Genomic DNA, 22056 nt, shown 5'->3' with positions numbered 1-22056 from the left:
ACTCATACTCACGTATGTACTCAAATTGCCAATTAAAAGTATTTACTGCGTCACGATAAATACCTCGAATTCCACGGAACGCTTATAAAAAAATGCAATTAAAAACAAGAGCGAGTACTTGAAAAAAAAAAAAAAAAAATATTTTTCAAAAAGTTTAATTGAGTATAATGTAATGACTCATTAACAAATAACGACAGTAAATAGTCTGTCGTAACAGATGTTTTATTGGAACAATTGCTTACAAAAACATGATAAGAATTTTCTATTTATTTGCTTAGTTTTTTGTATCGTTGATTTATTTCGTTTATAAATTGTTGTATTTATTGAAAAAAAAAAAAAAAAAAAATAATAATATTGACGATGATGATGACGTTTTAAGAGTAGCTGTAAATCGGTACCGATAAAATGAATTATTAATCTAATTTATTTATTATTTTTTAATACACGTCCTCGTTATGTTAACAAGTAAATCCAAATTTGGGCCGCGCAATTGGAATCGACAACCTACTGACACACTATCGATTTGTGTCGTCACGAAATCGTGGTTGAGGTGCAGCAGTTGTGTTACACAGACACAATAATAATATTAAAATTATTTTAATAATATTGATACCAATAAAATTATTTTTTTTATTTTATTACTCTGATAAATTTTCATAATGTAACATTTATATCATTTATTATAAATTACTATCAATTTTTGCTCCTGATTTTTCAAGTATTTATTTATCAATATTCAATTTATTTAATTTTTTTTAATAAACTCATTACATAAATTATGAAAAACACTTTTCACTTGAATAAATATTCTTTATTTCTAAAATTTATCATTAATATATTCTTATTTAAACATAATTTTATTTTTTCCGACTGAAAAAATAAATTTTATCGCTAAAAAAAACTCTCTTTAAATGTAAAGGGGCGTGTTTAAGCTCCGTTGCTAGGTTGGTTGCTAGGGGCGTGGCTAAAGAGACATGACGAACCTTAGTTGTTGGGATACGGACCAAAAGTTCGTGACTAAACAAGGTTGTTAAAGCTCTATGAAGAAAAAAAAAACCTAAAAGTTAGCGTTGTCTTTTATTTTAGAGCTAATTTTTCAGTAATTAATGTATATTTATATTAAATTACATGGTTTTTATTAATTTTTGCAACCTTTATACAATTTTTTTCTTCGTAATTTTTTATGTAGTTGTCTTGATTAGTTTTTGATTCAATTTTACATAAGAAAATACTTATTTAATGTCTAAATGATTGAAAAATTAATTTTTTTTCTGCTGCGAAAATTATTTTTATCACTTAAACTGCTCTGAAAACTTTACGGGGCGTACTTAAGGCTCGTTGCTAGGATAGTTGCTAGGGGCGTATCTAAAGAGGCGTGACTTACGCCAGTTACTAGGTTAATATTGGAGGGGCGTGGCTTAATAAGGTTGCTAAGGCCCAAATAACACAAAATGATGAAAATTAGCATTGTTTTTCAATTTTATAGCTAATTTTTCGATAATTAATACATATGTATATGAAATTAAATAGTTTTAATAAATTTTTACAAGTTTCATTTAATTTTTTTATTAAAAAATATTCTTATGAAAAATATTATTTGTTTTTTTTTTTTAATCAAATTTTTTTTCGTATTTTTTTTTATATAATTGTCTTAATTAGTATTTAATTCAATTTCATATAAGAAAATACTTATTTATTATCTAAATGATTAAAAAATTAATTTTTTTCACTCCAAAAATAATTTTCATCGCTTAAATTGCTTTCAAAACTTTACGGGGCATTTTAAGACCTATTGCTAGGATAGCTGCTAAGGGCGTGTACAAAGAGGCGTGGCTTAGGTCAATTACTAGCTTTTTATTGGAGGGGCGTGGCTTAATCGGGTTGCTAAGGCCCAAAGAGCATAAAATGATCAAAATTAGGGTTGTTTTTTAATTTTAAAGCTAAATTATAATAATTTATCTATTTTTAACTCAATTTTTGTTAATTAGAAATTTTTATTCACAATCCCAACATTTTTATCCAATTCTTAAAGATCGTAATTATGAAATATTTTTTCTTGTTCTTAAATTTATATTTTAAAGTATTAATAAAATTCTTCCGCAGTGGCGCTAGTGTTGATTTCTTCCCTGGGATTTTTTTTCATTTTTGTCGCAAAAAAAAACCTTATTTAGCATTTAAATGATTAAAAATCAATCTTTGAGTGAAAATTTAAGAATTTTTAATCAAAAATTGAAGACTTATTTCATAGATTAATTTTTTCTTCTTGAAGAAATATTTTCTAAAAAAGCTACATTTCTACATGCCGACCTTGAAGAATTGATGTCGAGGCCGTACCAACCTTTAGTAAATCAATTCAATCGTTGTGTAAACAATTTTTTTATTCACTAAAAAATTAAAATGATAAAAAGCGTATAATATTTATAATAATAATAATAATCGCAACCAGGTAAAATAAATAGGAAATTATTTAAAGGCATGAAGAAAAAATGATAATAAATCATAGCTGAGTGAGCACATTCGTGTTGAAAGAATAACTTTCTAGTCTAATTCACTCGTATCGCCGATTTAATTCATTCGATCGATGTAATCTTGGGCAATACTATTTTTATTTTTTCGTCGGTAAATATTTAGTTTAGTCAAAATCCTCTGTTACGGTTACGGTAACTGTTATTGTTAGGTAATTAAACTCATGTTTGACTTACATTATAATATAATAGGATAGACGATCAATATTTGCTTTTATGTAACAATAAATTAAATTAATAAAAACAGCTGTTTAATATTATTTGTTTGTCTGTTTTCAGCGTTTGTCGTTTCCATCGCCCCAAGCTAACCATGGATCAGTTAACTTTACCTTTAGCTTATCAGACGGGCATGATGTTGAAGGTCCTCAAGGTGCTTTTGAATGTATTCAGCAAACAAATCCAAAGTAAGTTTGTTTGTGTTATATTTAAGCAGATTTTATTTGATTAAATTTATGTAGTAAAAAAAATATTATACTGTTAAATTACAAAATTAGAAATTCGAAAAATAATTTGATCTTTTTCTTATTTTTAAAAAATTTTTAAGGTAAAGTTTTTACTCAGTACTTGAACACTTATAAAAATGGGACCAGTACTTGAACAGACTTTAAGAATTGTTGTAATACTAAATCCGTATATTTATTATAAGTAATATGCACACACTGATAGAAGGATTTCTTAACATTTAAGAATATTTCTTCGTATTTAAGAAATCATTTCTTAAACATCATTTTTTAGTATTTAAAAAATATTTCTTTGCATTTAAGAAATATTTCTTAAATACTAAGAAATCTTCTTAAATGTTAAAAAATCCTTCTATCAGTGCATATTATAATTATTCAATGATACAGTAATTGATTTCTATAAGTTTTTTCAATTACAAATCAAAACAATTATATTTTTGTTCATTTAAAAGTTGACATGTCGAGAATGGCCGATAGATGCTATTTTTTTCATGAAAAAGGCATTAAACCGTAAACTGAACAATCAGTATAAAAAACGGTATATCATTTCAAGTAGAAAAAAATTGTAACATCGAATGAAATAGTCTTTTCTAAATAATACATATTTTTTGCAAAGACATAAACTATAATTTTTATATTAAATTTTAGCAAAAGGTTGGCAATAGCCTAATCGGCTCGGTACCTGCATTTCGAAAGAGTGGGACCAGGGTTCGATTCCGGCGCGCACCAATATTTTTCAATGATTATAAACTAAGAATATGTGCGTTTCATTGCCAGCCTCTGTACCGGTCGGGTTTTCTGTGGTTTTCCCATATAGTTATGGAGGTAAAATGTCATTATAGAAGTACCTCCATACTATTTAAGACCGTAATGCAAATGCAGGTACTGATTATAACGCGTAAGTCGGCCACAGTCGCAGCACATGTGTGTCGGGCATGAAAGAAAAAATCCCGACATGCAGGGGGTGGGGACGAAAAAGTGGTTGAGAGTTATAATGACGGGGTTGAGAGATTATATTGCGGAGAAAAAAGTGGAGAGACAATAATTCCCCCCCCTCCCTTGTAAAACACTCTACAGTGATACAATTAAATCCAGCATCAATTATAACCTCAATTATATTAAATTTTAGCGTTTAACTATACCTCCAAATTTTCAAAGCGGTACCCATAACTTGAACAAGCTGGGGCCGTATAATTTTAACAGCACTCTAATCTCTAATAGGTTTATAGACTAGTGATCAGTATTGTGATTTGTATTAATTACTGCAAATTAAATAAGTTTTGTAGCTAAAAATTAGTGTAGTTAAAAATTATTGAACGTTTTGAATTGATGGATGGTGGAAGGGGCCCGGTAGCTTAACTGGTAGAGCTCCTGACATGTTATCAGGGAGATCCAGGTTCGATTCCTGGCTTGGTAACCTACCCCATTTATTTTTTCAAAGTTTATCTTTGCTCTCATGTAGTTTCTTTCATTTTCTTTCATTTGTTTAACATCTTTACAACTCGAACAGATACCACAAAACTTCCAGCTTTACTAGTATTCAAGTTCGATGGACCCCATAGAACTAGATAGATAGATAGATAACTTTATTTATGCCAAAGCCAAACTGGCCAATTGGCAAAACATATTTACATCGTATATAACAATTTTTACATTTACATTATATAACAATTTTTAATTAAAAATATAATATAAACATAATCTGAAGATTTAATTTTTTATATTTATGGTTTAAAACATAAAAATCTGAAGATTTAACCACTTAATATTTTGATTTGAATTTAACTAAACTACTTAATTATCTGAATTAAATAAATAATAAAACATCTTATTCTTGAAGACTTCTATACTAGACGCTCTTATTATGTCCACTGGTAATTCTTCCCAGAGACGAATGCAAGTGACAACAAAAGAGAATTCATAATATGTGGTCGAAAAGTTTGGCATTTTAAAATTTACATTATTTCTCTTCACTGCAAGTCTTTCTGAACGTCTAGTATCAAGATCCTCAAGAAATAATTCCCGCAGATAGTCAGGTTTGCCCGTATCTAGTAATTTATAAAAATAACAAGCAAGGTAATAAATACGCCGACTTTTTACTGATAACCAACCAAGTTCTCTTCTATAAGGCGTGATATGTTCATCACGCTTTAGATTGTAAATAAACCGTATTCGCTCTGTGCGCGACTTCAGCGCCATGGCACGTTTGAACTACAGGGGGCTATTGTAATATATTTATTATGTATTGAATGGCTGTCAGAAATAATAATATCGAATGATAAATAAAAAATGTTTTTTAATTAAAGGAAATATTTATAATAAATATTTGTTAATGTAAAGTGTTCTTGTGCATTAAAAAGTGAAATGTAAGTATATTTAATACCGAAAAAGTAGCATAGAAGTTAGCACACATAAAAGATAGGTTAACTGAAATCAGACTGAATTCAAATAAAAAGAAAATAGAGAAAAATTATAATAAAACTTGAATAAACATTTAATTATTTTTTTATAAGTAAATTTAGATTAAACGAAATTACTAAAATATTTTATTGTTTCAAAATTCTACAAATTAAAAGTGCTGATTGTTTTAGAGTACAAAAAATAGATTATGTTTGCTAACTAAAATTAACTTATTACAATTCAATAATAAAGCTGGGAAAAATTTTTTAATCGATTAAATTTATCATTTTTATTTTTAGATTTGGATTTAAAATGGAAACCATAATAAAAACGCGATTTCAATCAATAACCCACGAAATTCAGTTCCAGCCACAGACATTGGTAAAAGGAAAAAGCTGGTTCTAGTTGAACATGTCCGAGAGGTAGAAGAGTTTCGCAAGAATAACGAAAGCTATTTAACTTGACTTTAAAGCTAGTTAACTTGACACTCTTGATCAACTCTCAAATGAGTTACTGTCGGCGGATCTTCAGTAATCATTTCTTGCAATTCATTAACTTCAGGCTCAGGATTGAGTGCTGAAGATGCATTTTTGTTCTGCCGGCGGTCCATTAAGCGCTTAAATCTGAAAAATTTATTACACAAAAGTTCATATTATTTGATTGCTGATAATCACAAATTTTAATAGCGACAGTATTTATTTATAAAATAATATCTAAAATTTATAGTAATACTCTCCTTTTTAGTTTTTAAATTATGTTAATTTCAATATATTATTACTCACCTATTCGTGACCATTAACTCATTAACTTTTTGAGATTTATAAACTGTAGGAAATTTAGTAGGAATGTAGCTGGGACTCTATTCTATGTCAGACTTTTGGCCTCCAATAAAATGATCACTACAAATATAATCATGTGCCTTTGGAGTCCACAATGAGCCATCAATACTGCAAGGAAAATTGAAAATTTTTAATATTTAATATTTAAAATTTATGATCATTGGTATGGATAATCTTTTAGTTTAATATAATAAGTAGCAAAGAGTAAATGAATCTTAAATAATAAATGAAAAGTTTATAATAAAAAAATTCAATCTTATTTTTTAATATATAATTAATAATTATTAATTATGCTAAATTTATAAATGTTTAAAAAAAAATTTTTTTTAATTAATAATAATATTTCCTAGCATTTTCTAAACTTACTATTTTTTTAAGTTTTACTCCTTTCAAGATTTTTATTATTACCGATAGTAAGGTTATGATTCTACTTACTTTTGTCTCCTCAGCGGCTATCCATTTTTTCCTTTGATTTATTTTCCAACTTGCTGTTGGAAATTTATAAAAATGACAAGCACTTTTTCTACCTGTATTATTACAACTAACAACACAACAACTTTTGTGACTCATTTTATGTTATGTTATTTAAATAAATTTTAAATAACAATTCACTTGTATATTTAGCTAACTCGAAACATAAAAACAGCCCCCCGTAGTATCGGATATAGCCACGGGTAGCGCTGACGGTAAATCAGTTTCTCCCCACCATGGCTTCGCACTGAGCGAATTGCAGAATTTAATGAACGTTGTAGCTTACAATTTTCTTCAAAAGTTATACTAGTTAATACAACAGAGCAGTAATCTATAAGAGGTAAAATAGTTGCAGATACAAGTAATTTTTTTACATCAGTAGTATAGATATTTTTACGTAATTTTAGGCTATATAACGCAGAATTTATTTTACCTACAGACTTTGAGACATGATAATTCCAAGATAGATTATTAGTTAAATGGAGCCCCAGACACTTTGCCGTTTGTACATAGGGGAGTGTAACGCCATCGATAACAACAGGGGGTAATTCATCTAGCTTGATCAACCTCAACTAATGCAAAGAGAGAATGTCTCTCGACCAATAGTGCAGATGGAATGTCCATCGCTTGGCTTGAATAAGGTTCACTAGTCACTTGACCAGTAGGCATGAAAAAAACTTTAATTTAGTTTTGAATTGAGTTTTTTTGTTTTATAATTGAAAATTTGCATTGTCATTCATAAAAAATGTAATTAAAAAATTAAATACGAATATTTCTCATTTTTAAATGAACATATTAAATATACATAGCATTATTTTTAATATTAATCAATAATATATTATAATTCTTTTGATATTTAAATAAAACGTTGAAAATTTTTGGTGTGCCTATTGCCATATATTTTATTAGTTCAACTACTGCGGTTTGTCAGAATTGATTGTTCAACTACTATTCCTTTGATAGTCTATCTTTAAAACGTTGTCAAAATATAAATATTCAATTATCTTTGTTATTTTGCACTTCAATCAATTCCAAATTGTTTATATTTTCGTGAAAATCACTAATTTAAACTAATAATTACATCTTTATATATTAAAAGTAGGGTCAAATACGTTTTACTTTGAAACCTGTTCAACTACTGGGTACTTTACCTTATTTAAAAAAAATTTCATTTAGATTTTTCTAATATTTAAAAATAACTTTTTTTAACTTGAATTTTTGACTTACTGGTCAGAAATACGAATAAATTGATAAGGATATTTTCGGAAGAGGATAAAATTGTCTACAAAAAAAAAGTCTTATAAGGTAAAAGCCCCAATAGATGATCATGTACCAGTATATGATCACTCCACGTATTTGTATACCTATATTTGTGAATATAGATATACAAATACATGGAGTGATCATATACTGGTACGTGATCATCTATTGGGGCTTTTACCTTAACTTTTTTTCGTATCTTCAATATTAAAGCCAGAATTTTAATTTTAAAATTTAAAGATTTCAAAAGTTTGATGAAATTTTCTCTACAATTATTTTGTTTCGAAATTCTAAAAATTGTCATCATTTAATTTTAGTAGCATTAAAAAAATGAAACAATTAATTTTTATAATTATTGTACATTTGAAATTCCCTAATGGTATAAATTTTTATTAAGAATAGGCCATAAAAATTTAGCCACTAAACAAAAAAAAATTATTTTTCTTCAAAAGTTGAGATATTAAATTTTGGAGTACAAGAATTTTTTTTAATTCTCTAGATAATTTCTTTTAATTAAATTAAGAAAAAGAAAAGATGAATTGTCAGTTGAAATTTGTAAAATATCAAGTATATTTATTTTAATATAACTTTGAATGCATTAATAATTAATGTTTTCCTTTTTATTTTTTTTAGTAATTTGGAGAGTCTGGGAACCTTGCCATATAAAATGCGTATCCACGCGAATGAAGATGTCTATGAAAAAACAAGGCATAGAATGGCTGTTTGTGCAGAGAATAATCAAAACAAGTGGTTAGTATTTATTCTATTTTCAATTTTTGTAATTTTACATCAAGAAGAAGAATAATTCATGGTAAAAATTTTTAAATATTCTTAAATAATAATCTATATTATTAAGAGAACAAGAAAAATTTTGTGTTCAGGATAGTCATATGATAAAATCGGTTTTTTTAGTAAAATTTAGTGTCATTGCAAAGTCCTTGATTTGAATTTGTGCCTTTTCAAGGTTTCATATCATTCTCACCGATAGCTTAACAGATAGCTTAACTGGTAGAGCCCTTGGCGCGTAACCGAGAGATCTGGGTTCGATTCCCAGTCTGAGCTGTCTGATTATTTTTTCAATTACGGAAAAATTCCCACTGAGTAGGTCCCCCCCTTTCCCCTATCCGTTCTTTCCCAACTTCCTTAAAATTTGCTTTAATATGGCAATTAATATGGTCAATTTATTATGATAAGTATTTAGGCTGCATTCGAAAATGCTCTATCTCTAGAAACATAATTAAGAAATGACTTTTTATCTTGTGAAGTATTGATATTTTTAAAGATATAAGCTCATCCCGATGTCACACTTATCGAGACCTTTCATTTGAGTACCCACATCAATTTTTCATATATTTATATATATTATATATATGTATATATGAAAAATATATCAAAAATGCATGTGGGTACTCAAATGAAAGCTCTTGATGAGTATAACATCGGGATGAGCTTATATCCTTAAAAATGTCAATATTTAAGAAATTACAGTGCAATTTAAGAAAAGTCATTATTTAATAAAGCAAAATTTTATTTATTTATAGTTCATAATTCACGGCAGTCACACAGTGACTGCAAGGTTGCTAGTTAATATTATTTCTTCTTTATAATTGAATTTATTAAAATAAAAAACTAATTATAATTTCAGCACCAGAGTACTTTTAAAAGCAAATGGACCAGACATCGGACGAAAAGTAAAGGTGAAATCAGCCGGGAAGACAGCAGCAGCGCCTTCTAACGCCAGGCATACCAACAACCACCGTGATACGAGCATTCCAAATTCGACTAGTAGACCTACCATTAAAAATTCCATTGCTAACTCTCAATCTTCCTCAGCGTTATCTTCCCAACCCTCAGCAGCATCTTCGTCGTTTCTGTCCTCAAACTCGTCATCTAACAACTCCTTGATGCCATCTTTGTCCTCGTCCTCGGCAACCGCGGCGGCTCTGACTGCGAGATTTCTCAAGTCGACGAGTACTCCATCCGCTCGTTCCCAGCCGGACAAAAAAGCCTCTGATCTCCTGAAGAGGCCTTTGAGGGAGAGACTCATCCATATTCTTGCTCTGAGGCCGTACAAGAAGCCTGAGCTTTATGAACGTCTTAATAAAGGTAAATTATTATTATCTTCTATAACTATTAATATTTAAATTTATCATAATTTAATTTTATTCAATACTAATAAATTTTATTTTAATTAATAAATTTTAATCTAATTTTTTATTTAATTATTTTCAGAGGGTTTAAAGGATCGTGAAAAAAAGGAGATGGTGAATTTATTGCGCATTCTATCGACAGTGCGTAACAATTCCTATCATTTGCACAGACATGTCTGGAACGACGTACAAGAAGACTGGCCATTTTACAGTGAGCAGGATCGCGCTATGTTGAAGAGGCGTAAGCCACAAAATTTAACTCCACCTGGCTCTAGTGATGGTGGATCGAGTGGTAATTTCATTATTTTTTAATATAAATCGCTTGACAAATGCCAAAAGGGCGTTAGAAAAAAATAGATGTTTCATTATAAAACGCTGACGAAAAGCTTGAAAAATAAAGCTAAATTTAAGCTTAGAATATATTTGCAGTGATTAGCAAAAATAAACTTCTATACGTCTTTTTGACCAAATATAAATTTTAAATTAAAAACTTGAAATGCATGATTACAGAATTATTAAAAAAAAAGATACTAATTTTTTTAAAAATAAATCTTATTATATCAATACATTATAGCCAAAAGATTTGATATAAAAAAATTTATTTACTAGAATAGAAAATTATTTGATATTAAATTTTGAAGTTTCTAAAGTCTAAAAGGTGTATAATTGCAATCGTACGCCTTTTTGCTTTTGAAATATTTTTTTTCAATTTTTACAATATATAACCTTACAATATATTTGCAATAATTAGCAGAAAAAAAATTTGGGTCAACCATTTTATTTTTAATTTTTTTAAACGATATTTCCATTTGATTTTATTGATATATTTTTTTTCAAAAAAAGATAAAATAGAAATTTTATCCAAAAACATGAGAGCCAAAATTTTTTTCAACTTTTTAAGGCAAAAAAGCTATCGAAATCTTTATTTTTTTCTTTCACAACATTTTTTATTATAAATACACCGTAAAAACAAGCAGAATCAAAAAAAAAAATTTTAAATGTTAATATTTCACCTAGATATGTTCCAAAATAGGGTTGACCCCACTTGTAAATAATGATCAAAAATTTTTACACTCTTCTGGCATTTGTTACGTTTTTTAAAAAATTATACTATACTAATAATAATAAAATTTCAGGTTTATAAATAGTGATTATAAACTATCAATTAATGATGATCAATTATCAATTACCGAAATTTTTTTTTTTCGTTTTATTTTTCTCTTCTTTCAAATTTTTTATTTTAAAATTTTTTAATCTTTCAGCACTTTCGCTATGAGATTTTCTCTCATGCTCATTAATAATTCAAATTTTCTTTCAAATTTCAAATAAAATGACTATGTGACTTTTTTTTCTATCTGCCAATTAATAAATATTATTTCAGATTGCAATATTATTATTTTAATCGTTCTAAACCATAAAAAAATTTAATTAATTTTATTAACTCTGTGAGATATTTTCTCATCGAAATGGTAAAGTAGGGGGGTCAGAATTGAAGAAATCGGGTCTGATCGGTACAGTTTGGAGGTTTTCGTAAGAGTGCATTTGTGTTTGGGATGTAAGGTAAAAGCCCCAATAGATGATCACGTACCAGTATATGATCACTCCATGTATTTGTATATCTATATTCACAAATATAGGTATACAAATACATGGAGTGATCATGTACTGGTACATGATCATCTATTGGGGCTTTTACCTTACGTCAATTTTTTTTTTTTTTTTTAAGAAATTTTTTTTGTTTGAAATTTTTTAAATTAAAGAGGCTATAAGCATGCGTGCGCGTGCATAAAAGGCGTGAGAGTTTTTCTCATCGCGCGAGTAATGATATTAAATTGTTTTGCGAGAGTGCTGAAGGGTTAAATCTATCTTCTCTTTACAAATGCTATTTATTGTATATAAAAATTACTAAACATTCTACACATTAAAATGTAACATATTGTTGTAAATTGCCGAGGGTGTTTCTTCACAAATAAATAAATAAGTAAATAATAATACTAATTTCCAATTAAAATTTCTAGGAAGTGGACAATCACCAAATTCAACCCATCCGGGTTCACCACCAGCAATAACAGCTCCACCACCAAATTTTATGAACTGCAAGCGCCCTGGATATTACCAAGGCAGCGACGGAATTCAAACGAAGAAACCACGTATATCTCATTACCGTAAGCCGGAGCCGCCGACTAGAACGCCATCTTCAGCGAACAGTAATAGCAGTTCCGGGAACATTGTAAATAATAATACCAGTGTCAGTGTCCACAGTGGTAATAATTTATCGAGTAGCCACAATAGTAATATTAATAATAATAATAACAATAATAATAATAATAACGATGTAAATAATTGGAATGAACAGCGACAGCAATCGAGTGACCGTGATATTAATTATCATCGATCTGAAAGAACATCTAACAGTGATGTGTTACGTGGTAATAATAATAATAATAGTTATCAATTAAATGTTAATAATAATAATAATAGTAAATCATCTTTCACACCAAATCGTGACCGTGATGAGTTAATTAGTAATAGCAATAGTAATCGCACTGCCTCGTCTTCAGCAGCCGCTTCTTCTTTATCATCTTCTTCAGCAATGATGCTCTCGTCGGCCTCGACGTTCAATGCTGCTAAATACGACTCTAGAGGTCACTGTAATAGCAGCCCTAGCGCAGGCGCCAATAACGGTTCCAACGAGTTCAGTGCGCGGGAACGGGAACGAGAACGGGAGAGAGAGAGGGAGAGGAGAGAAAGAGACAGAGAAGAGGTGCGCAGAGAAAGGGAGAGGGAGAGGGAGAGGCTGGAAAGGCTCGAGAGGGTGGAGAAGCAAGAGAGGGAAAGGACTAGGGAAATTAATAGTGATAATAATTGGAACGGCAATGCTTCCAAGAACTTGGGTGGAACTGTTCCTGAGTATAGAACTGCTGGAACTGGCGCTGTAGGTTATGAGACTAATGGAAATAATAATGATGATATTCCTGACTACCTCATGTAAGTTATTTTTTTTTTATATATATATATATATATTAATTTATAATTGCAAGCCTTAAGGGGTTACATAGGTTTCCTTCGAAAAAAAATGGCCTATTTTCAACAATTTTTTTTTAATAAAAAAAATGAAATATTTTATTCAAATTTTTTATTGTTTTAAGGTTGTTCGGACACTAATGCACTTGTAAAGATTAAAAGCTAATTTTTTTATGTTATGAATTGCTATCTCATACGTTTAAATTAATTTTTTGAAATAGATCTGACGAAGGGTTATCATAGGAAGATTAAAAAATAAAAAACTTCTATTTCAGTCAATCAACTTTCGTAGAATACGTTAAAAATAAAATAAAAATTTTCTGACGAAGGCTTTTAAAGATATTTTAATGCAAAAGATGAGAAATTCATGAAAACTTTAGGCAGACATATTTAAAAATAAATAAACCACGTGATTCAGCGCAGTGTGGCAACGTTGCACAGAATAGAACGCGCGAATTTTGAATTTTAATAATTCCTGTGTATTTTTATGGATTATGTTTTTCAACTCAACACTACACAGCGAGATAAATACAAACAGCTGTTAAGCGCGGTGTTAGGTCCGAGTTTTGTAAAAAAATATTTGAGTCAAACGTTGACTATTTATTGTTTTTGTTAATTAAATTATTTAATTATTTTAATTAATAATAATTTAAGGTAACGGTTAAATTATAGTAATGAATTTTCGTATTCAAATTTTTAATTTTAATGAAAAAGAAAATTTAGATTCTACTATGATTTACGGGGTACTGTCCGTGCAACCTTAAAGATAGATGTTTAATAAGTAATTACTAAAATTAAACTCCTAGTAAAATTATTTGAAGTAAAAAAAAAAAATATGTGCTTTAGTTAAGACTTCAAACTAGGTATTGAACGAAGGAAAAAAAAAATGAAAATTGGTTTTTTGGCAGAGATTTTTACAAAAAAATTAAAAATTTGGCTAAAATTTTGCGGCATTTTTTTTTAAATAGTTGTAATTGAAAAAAAAAAAAAAAAAAACTTTCGTTCATGACCTTGTAAATTATATCTTGAAGATCTGTCTTAAATGTTTTTTTTAAATTTATTAAAAATAGTAGTAGTTATTATTAAAAAATTATATGACAAGCGCTTAAGGCATACACATTTAAATTAAAAAGAAATTTTCAATTATTATAAAATAATTTTCTTTTACAGGCAATATAAACCAGTTACTAACATAGAACAAAGAAGAAAATACAAAGATGATTATTCGCGTGATCAACCAGAATACACCGAACTGTGTGCGCACAAATTGAATATAAAGAAGCATTTCGAAAAATTAAAAGAATTAAGGGCCATTGAATCGGCTCGTGGTAACCGTGAAAAAGAGGAGGTAATACTTAATATTTAAATTTACTCAAAATTCCCGCGCTGGAACAGAAAGCTGCGCTAATTTCAGACCGGTGTTATTAATATCGAACTTTTTCATCATTTACACTCAAATTAACGCTTTAAAAAGCTTTATTTAAATTTTTATAGCTAATTAATTTCTAAAGTAATAATAAAAAAATTAAAAAAGTAAAATTAATAATACCAGTCAGGAACTAGCCCCGAATGTTCCAGGAACATAACCTAAATTTTAGATTTTTAATTGTTTAAAACAGAAGGCTGCGCTAACTTCAGACCCGTGTTGTTAATATCGAACTTTTTGATCATTTACACTTAAATTTACGCTTTTAAAAGCTTCATTTAAATTTTTATAGCTAAATAATTTCTAAAGTAACAAGAAAAAATTAAAAAATTCAAATTAATAACACCAGTCAGAATGTTCCAGGAACATAACCTAAATTTATGATTTTTAATTGTTAAATATTATTTTCAGGAAATAAATTCCCAGATAATAGCGGATTACGATAAAATAAAGCACGATAGAGTTGAAATCGAAAAAGACCGACGCTATAATTATTTGTTAGGTAAATTGAAATACATAAGAGGATTAATAAACGATTTTGATCGTGGATTTTCAATGGAGGAGAGTGAAAATTCAGATGCAATTGGTAGCAACAACAATAGCAGTAAAACCGGTGTGAGTACTACCGACTTACGATACTGACACAAGCTTAAATGCCCGTCAATTGTAATTAATGATAATTATTACAAAAAAAATTATTTCTATTACTATTGCTATTACTATAATTATCTTTATTATAATATTGTTATACCGGTTGTAAAAACTATCGTTTACGTTATTGCTGATATGCATTTTAAAAAAACAATTTATTATTTAATTCAATTAAAATGTGATTATTATTACTATTATTTGTTACTCAGAGGTTAGTTGGTGATGCCATTTTACATTTAAACATTTTCCTGATTATAATAATAATAATTATATTTTAATTAATTATTTACACGCACGAAATAATTAACGGGGTTGTAATTAATTGATTATTCATCAATATATATTTATATACATATATATTTCAAGTTATAAATTATAGTTCCATCCGTATCGATGCAATACTCAATAAATTGCGTCCAAGACTGTCCAAAGTAAATATATTAAATTTTTCTCTTTATAAATTTAATTATTTATTAATTAATTGAGATTTATCAGGACTATTTATTTCAGGTTTTTTTTCTTTTATTAAATTAACGTCCATATTATCAAGATAAATCTCTTTAATCATTTCTTATATCTTGTATTTCATATCAATCAATTTATCAATCAAACAATCGATTTTTTTAAATAATAATAATAATAATAATATTTATTATAAATAAAATAGATCAAAACCTTATCTAAACTTTTTGTGAGTTCATGGAGAAATTTTTAATTATTCAGTGACGCTACTGTCTTTGTATATTAATATTAGTTGTATTTTATTTATATAAAAATATATATATATTAAATTTATTAATTATGCCAATTGTTAACTAAAAAAATTATTATTAATTTTTATTATTAATATTATCGATTTTAATTTCCAAAATTAATTATTAATATTAATTTCCAAAATTAATTATTAATATTAATTTCTAAAATTAATTATTAATAATATTATTAATTTTTATTAAAATTAATTATCGATATTAATTTCCAAATAATTATTAATTATTGATATTAATTTCTAAAATTAATTATTAATAATATTATTAATTTTTATTAAAATTAATTATCGATATTAATTTCCAAATAATTATTAATATGAATTTCCAAAATTAATTATCGATATTAATTTCCAAAATTAATTATCGATATTAATTTTCAAAATTAATTATCGATATTTATTTTCAAAATTAATTATTAATGTTAATTTTCAAAATTAATTATTAATAATATTATAATTAATTTTTATTAAAATTATTTTTCAAAATTAATTATCGATATTAATTTGCAAATTTAATTATTAATATTAATTTCTATAATTAATTATTAATAATATTATTTATTTTTATTATAAATATAATTTTTAAAATTAATTATTAATAATATTAATTATAAATATTATTATTAATTAATAATAATTTTTTTAGTCAAATTTATGTACATAATTGAAGTTATGTTTATAATTAATTATATTAATATCACTATCAAATTAAACTGTAGCAATAATTTTATAAAAAATAATTGTTAAGAAATATCGAATATCTTCCTTGTAGTGCCAAAATTATTAATTAAAATTGTGCCTTCCTAATTTATTAATTTTTTATTAAAATTTTAATTATTTTACATAATTATTAATCAGAACTGTAGATTTTGTCCGAATTTTTTTGATAAAATACTCAGGTGCAATTTAAATACTCAAAATTTTATTTGCATTATGAAATTTTTACAGTAACAATAAAATTTTTTGCATGAAAATAATAATAATTTAATCGGAAAAATTGACCCAAAATCTAAAGTTCTAAAAGTTTTCGACTGAACTTCCAATTTAATAATTTTTAATTCGATATTTCTTAACAATCCGCTGAATATTAATAGTCAAGCGCACAAAAATTAACTCCATAACGCTACATAAAAATTCACGGTATAACTTCTCAAAAAAAAAAGAAAATGTTAATGTAAAGAGACTAAAAACTATTAATTAAACTCGCTAGGGTTGTGCAAAGAAATTCCGAATTGTTTAACCTTAGAAAAAAAATTAAAAAAAAAAAACTAGGGTAATATTAATGTTAATTTAAGTGTCACGGCACTATTTAAAGTCTATTAATAACATCAAAATTTTGTAACAATAGCCAGGTGTTATTAATAATAAAAGTGCTCAAATAGACAAAAATTATTTTTCCATTAGTCAATTTAACAAATTAATCCATTATATTTTATTAATTTTTAATTATATTGTTAGTTAAAAATTTTTATCTATTTATTTTTATTTGGTTGAAATTTAAGTTTGCTATTAATGTCAAAAAAATAATTTTTTTTTTTTCCAGCCAGTTAAATTCTCAATTCATAGTGTCTTGAGATAAAAATAGTCGATGAAATAAAAAAAAATAATAGTTAATTACTGATTAATCGTTAAAATTAATTATATTAATTTCATCGATTTTCTGGCGGGAAAAATAAAAATTCAAAATTGAGGCAAATATTTTTTTAACAAAGTGCCAATTGTAGTAAAGACTAACGACCATATATATAAAAATATGTAAAAATATATAGATATATATTATATATAAATATTTAAAAAAAAAAATATTAATTACACAAAATTAAAATTCTTTTTCTGTATTTTAAAAAATTATTTTTTCACAAGTAGATAAATTTTGGAGATACAGAAAATTTAAGTTCTTAAAATTACAGAACGTCCTTTTTGGCATAAATAATGATAAAAAAAATAATAATTAATAATTAAAATATTTCGTCCTCTGATAATCAAATGTATCCTGTCCACAGTCATTTATTATGATAATTATTTATAAAAAAAAGGCATTTAAATCATGACAATTTTTAAAATAATTGTATAAAATAAAAAAACAATTTAGATTTATCCAGATATTCATGACATAAAGTCTAATTATAATTAATAATCAATAATTATTAACAAATAGCTGAATAATGTAAATACGCGGCCTTAAATGTAAAAAATTTTAATAATAATAATAATAATAATGATAATAATAAATATACATTATAAGGGAGTCAGTGCGTGTTAATGAAAGCACTGATTTAATAAATTATTATATTTTATGACTGTGATTAATTTTTTTTTTTTAATTTGATTATCGGGATTTACAAGCTCAATATTTTATTTGCACGTTATTGTTTAAGTTAACAGTACGCGTCACTGTTTTATTTTAAAAAATTATTATTTTTCCTTGTTTTCATTATTTATCAATTAAAAAAAAATATATAAAAATGATACATACGATTAAAAAAGACTTGATATTGCCTTATTTCTTTAATTAATTAATTATTATTAATAATTTATTATTTAATTATTAATGTAAAACATTTAACATTGTTAACTTGCCCTTTTGTTTATTATTTAAGTGCGTGTTACTATTAAAGGCATACTTTATATCAAATTTAATAGAATAAATTAAGGAAAATGTTTTGTATAATTAATTATAAAAAAAAAATTCAAAAAATAATTAAATATAGAAATGGGGTCATTGATAATTAATTAATTAATTAAAAAAATTAATAATCATTGATCCTAGATTGTAAAATAATTTATAAAAGTATATTAGGATGCTTTGTTAATTATTTTTTTTGGATTTGTCTATGTCGATTGTATTTTTTCCACGCCACACGATTTTATTGTAATGGTATTGAAGAGTGGGGAGCATAAGTTTACATTTGATCCCAGAGATGGCGCCACTAGGTAATTTAAAGAATTTTAATTGGCAGTATTGGAGTCCAGCGCCGTCTCTTGGAGATCATCTGAAACATAAATATTTCAGATTTTATTATGCTGCTGAAATAAATAAGCTAAAAGTCCCAATTATTGACAGAGGCCTAAATATTGACACTCTAAATTATTTTTAAATATATTTAATCATCTGTAATAAGAATAACTATCATATAAATTTTTATTAACTTCTAATTCAAAAATTGAAAAAAATTACTGGCAGTTCAAAATATTAAATATTAATTTTGAAAATATTTTTTTTTATTAAAATTACTGATCATTTAAAAATTTTTACTATAAATTTACTTTAAATTAGCTCAATAAAGTGATAAATTGATAAAAAAATGATTGTTGAGCAATTGTTGACAAGATGGCGGATAAAATCAAAATGGCTGCTTTGGCGGTAAATTTTTAAATCTATTTAACTACTTAAAAAAAAATTGTAGATTAAATTAACCAAAAACTGAAAATTTTTAGAATTTTTGTGTTGAAAAAATTTAAGGTTAAAGCCCCAATTATTGACAGGGGCCTAAATATTGACACTCTAAATTATTTATAAATATATTTAATCATCTGTAATAAGAATAATTATCATATAAATATTTAGTAAATTCTAATTAAAAAATTGAAAAAAATTACTGTTAAAAATATTAAATATTAATTATTAAAAAAAAATAAAAAGCACCAGTTCATTAAACCTTACGAGCAACAACTTTGGTTAGAAAAGCATTTTTTTTAAATGCTGTTTAAATTAATTTCTTGGTCTAATTATATGATTTTTTTTTTTTTTAATTAACAATATATGAAAAATTTATAAAATTGAATACTCGAAAATAATTGTGCGCTTTATAATATTTAAATAATGGGTGTCAATAACTAGTTCATAATTTTTAAATTGAATCGCATATTGACAGCCAGTCGACAGCGCTATGACGACTTTTTTTTACTTTAACCTAAAAAATTAACTAAGAGTTTGAACTCTTCTGATTCAATAAATTATTTTTAAATTAATTTTTATATTTTTGAAAGTAATTAATCATTTATGGAAATTATTATTAATAAACTTTAATAAAATTGATTACTTGATAATAAGTTTCGATAAATAAGAATAAGCAGATGATTCGACGCATGCGCAGTATAGGTGTCAATAATTGGGGCTAAGGCATGTCACTAATTAGATCAATCAGTTTTTTAACCTGTCAATAATTGGTGTCTCCGGATAATCTATTTAATTATTTAAAATTAATTAGTCAATATCACTGATTATCATTTTAAAAAAAGAAATTGATTAGTAAAAACATTACTTGAGACTTTACCACAAACGAAATTCAACTATATTGATATTTGATTGCTTAAAAAAAATCAAATTATAATTCTGTCTCTTAGTGTCAATAATTAGGGCTTTTATCTTATTATAATATTTAAAATACTTTCGACTTGGACGAATTTTCTAAGTTTTAAAAAATTTATGAAGCATTCTAGTGTAAAAAAAAAAAAATAATAAATGTATATATATTTATTAAAATATATGTATATTTAAAAATGACTCTTAACAAAATGATGACGACTGCATTGCTCCCCTGACAAAGGCTCGTATATTCATTATATTAGTTAATATTGCAATTATTAATTATTATTATGATTATTATTATTATTAATTATATTATATATGAAAGAATGACAAAATAACAAAATAAAAAAAAATTATATAAATTTAAAAATGTAATAAAAAAAAGGGTTTTTTTTTTTTTTTTAATTAAAGTAAAATAATATAAAGAGAAAAGGCTTAATTATTTTTAAATTTTTTTAATAACGAATTATGAACGAATGAATTTATTGTTAGTACTTATTCGTTTATTTAAATTTTAAATGAATCTGGAAGTTAATTTTATAAATTTTGATAAGTTTGTTATTGATTTAAATGTCTGTTATTTTAAATAAATAAATAACTTTGCCAGATTGTTTTAATGTACAATTTTCACAAGAAAATCCACAAGCCAATAATTAAAAATAAAATTATTTAAAAAAATAAAAAGAGAAAATATTTAGTGACCGAATAATTAATCAATGGAGGAAATAATAATTAATGTTTAATTAATTGATTAATTAAATGATGGTAAAAATAGCGAATAAATTTTTAAACGTACAGAGATCTGTATAAATTATTTGTTCATATATATATGGATATAAATTTATATATATATATATATATATATATATATATATATATATATATATATATATATATATATATATATATATATTTAATTATGTATGTAAATTTATATAAATTCATGTTTATATATGAATGAGTAATTGAAATAAAAAATGAAGTAAATAAATGAATTAGCTAACGAACGTTTTACAAAATAAATAAAAATATCGATGTATATATTTTAAGTTTGTATTATAATTATAATTCTCTCAACTTAATTTGTATGAAATGGAGAATATCATTAAAATGATGAACAAAAAAAAATTTATTGTTTTATTTATTTTATGTAAAAAATCTTTTCCTGAAAAAGTATTTTTAATTTTTTTTTTAACCCTTTTATATATTTTATATATTTCACAAATATGAGAAATATCATAAATATAAAGTATATGAAAAAAGTCGTGTTTGTACTCCAATGAAAGGTCTCGATGAGTGTAACATCAAAATGATCTTATATCTTAAAAAATGTCAATAATTATGAAATGACGTTGTATTTTGTCGACTGATGATATTTTTAACGATATAAGCTCATCCCGAAGTTACACTTATCGAGACCTTTCATTTGAGTATCCACGTCAATTTTTCATATATTTATATATATATTATATATATGTATTTATGAAAAATATATCAAAATGCATGTGGGTACTCAAATGAAAGCTCTTGATGAGCGTAACATCAGAATGAGCTTATATCTTGAAAAATTTCAATAATAAACAAATGACGTTGTATTTTGTCCACTGATGATATTTTTAACTATGTATTTATTAAATAAATTTAATTAATGAATTCTTCATAAAATTAATAGTTAAAATAATTCGAACTGATAATTAAAAAAAAAATTATTAAATTAGAGTTAATTTTAAAAAAAAATTCCAAATTTTCAATAATAAAAATTTCCTAC

At 25.5% G+C, this 22056-nt stretch overlaps 1 protein-coding gene and 1 long non-coding RNA gene across 3 annotated transcripts in view; one reads left to right on the top strand and one right to left on the bottom strand.

Annotated features, from left to right (window-relative positions):
• LOC123266517 (RNA polymerase II elongation factor ELL) overlaps positions 1 to 15268 on the top strand; it is a 57092-nt gene extending 41824 nt beyond the window's left edge. For both annotated transcript variants that reach the window (XM_044730798.1, XM_044730797.1), the window contains 7 exons: positions 2805 to 2929; positions 8590 to 8706; positions 9602 to 10062; positions 10189 to 10398; positions 12125 to 13094; positions 14301 to 14478; positions 14968 to 15268. In XM_044730798.1, coding sequence (XP_044586733.1) covers positions 2805 to 2929; positions 8590 to 8706; positions 9602 to 10062; positions 10189 to 10398; positions 12125 to 13094; positions 14301 to 14478; positions 14968 to 15198 — 2292 coding nt within the window. In that variant the 3' untranslated portion in view covers positions 15199 to 15268. The remainder of the gene's footprint in view (positions 1 to 2804; positions 2930 to 8589; positions 8707 to 9601; positions 10063 to 10188; positions 10399 to 12124; positions 13095 to 14300; positions 14479 to 14967) is intronic.
• On the bottom strand, positions 5868 to 6941 carry LOC123266546. The gene is made up of 3 exons (XR_006509792.1): positions 6661 to 6941; positions 6169 to 6333; positions 5868 to 6009 (listed from the first exon to the last, which is right to left on the bottom strand). It is a non-coding gene; the product is annotated as an uncharacterized LOC123266546 (long non-coding RNA).
• Positions 15269 to 22056: the final 6788 nt, after the last annotated feature.

The sequence above is a fragment of the Cotesia glomerata genome, linkage group LG6 (assembly GCF_020080835.1).
Source record: "Cotesia glomerata isolate CgM1 linkage group LG6, MPM_Cglom_v2.3, whole genome shotgun sequence".
NCBI classification, from domain to species: domain Eukaryota; kingdom Metazoa; phylum Arthropoda; class Insecta; order Hymenoptera; family Braconidae; genus Cotesia; species Cotesia glomerata.
The sequence above is the reverse complement of the archived record's forward strand: the minus strand, read 5'-3'. Positions and strand labels throughout refer to the sequence as shown.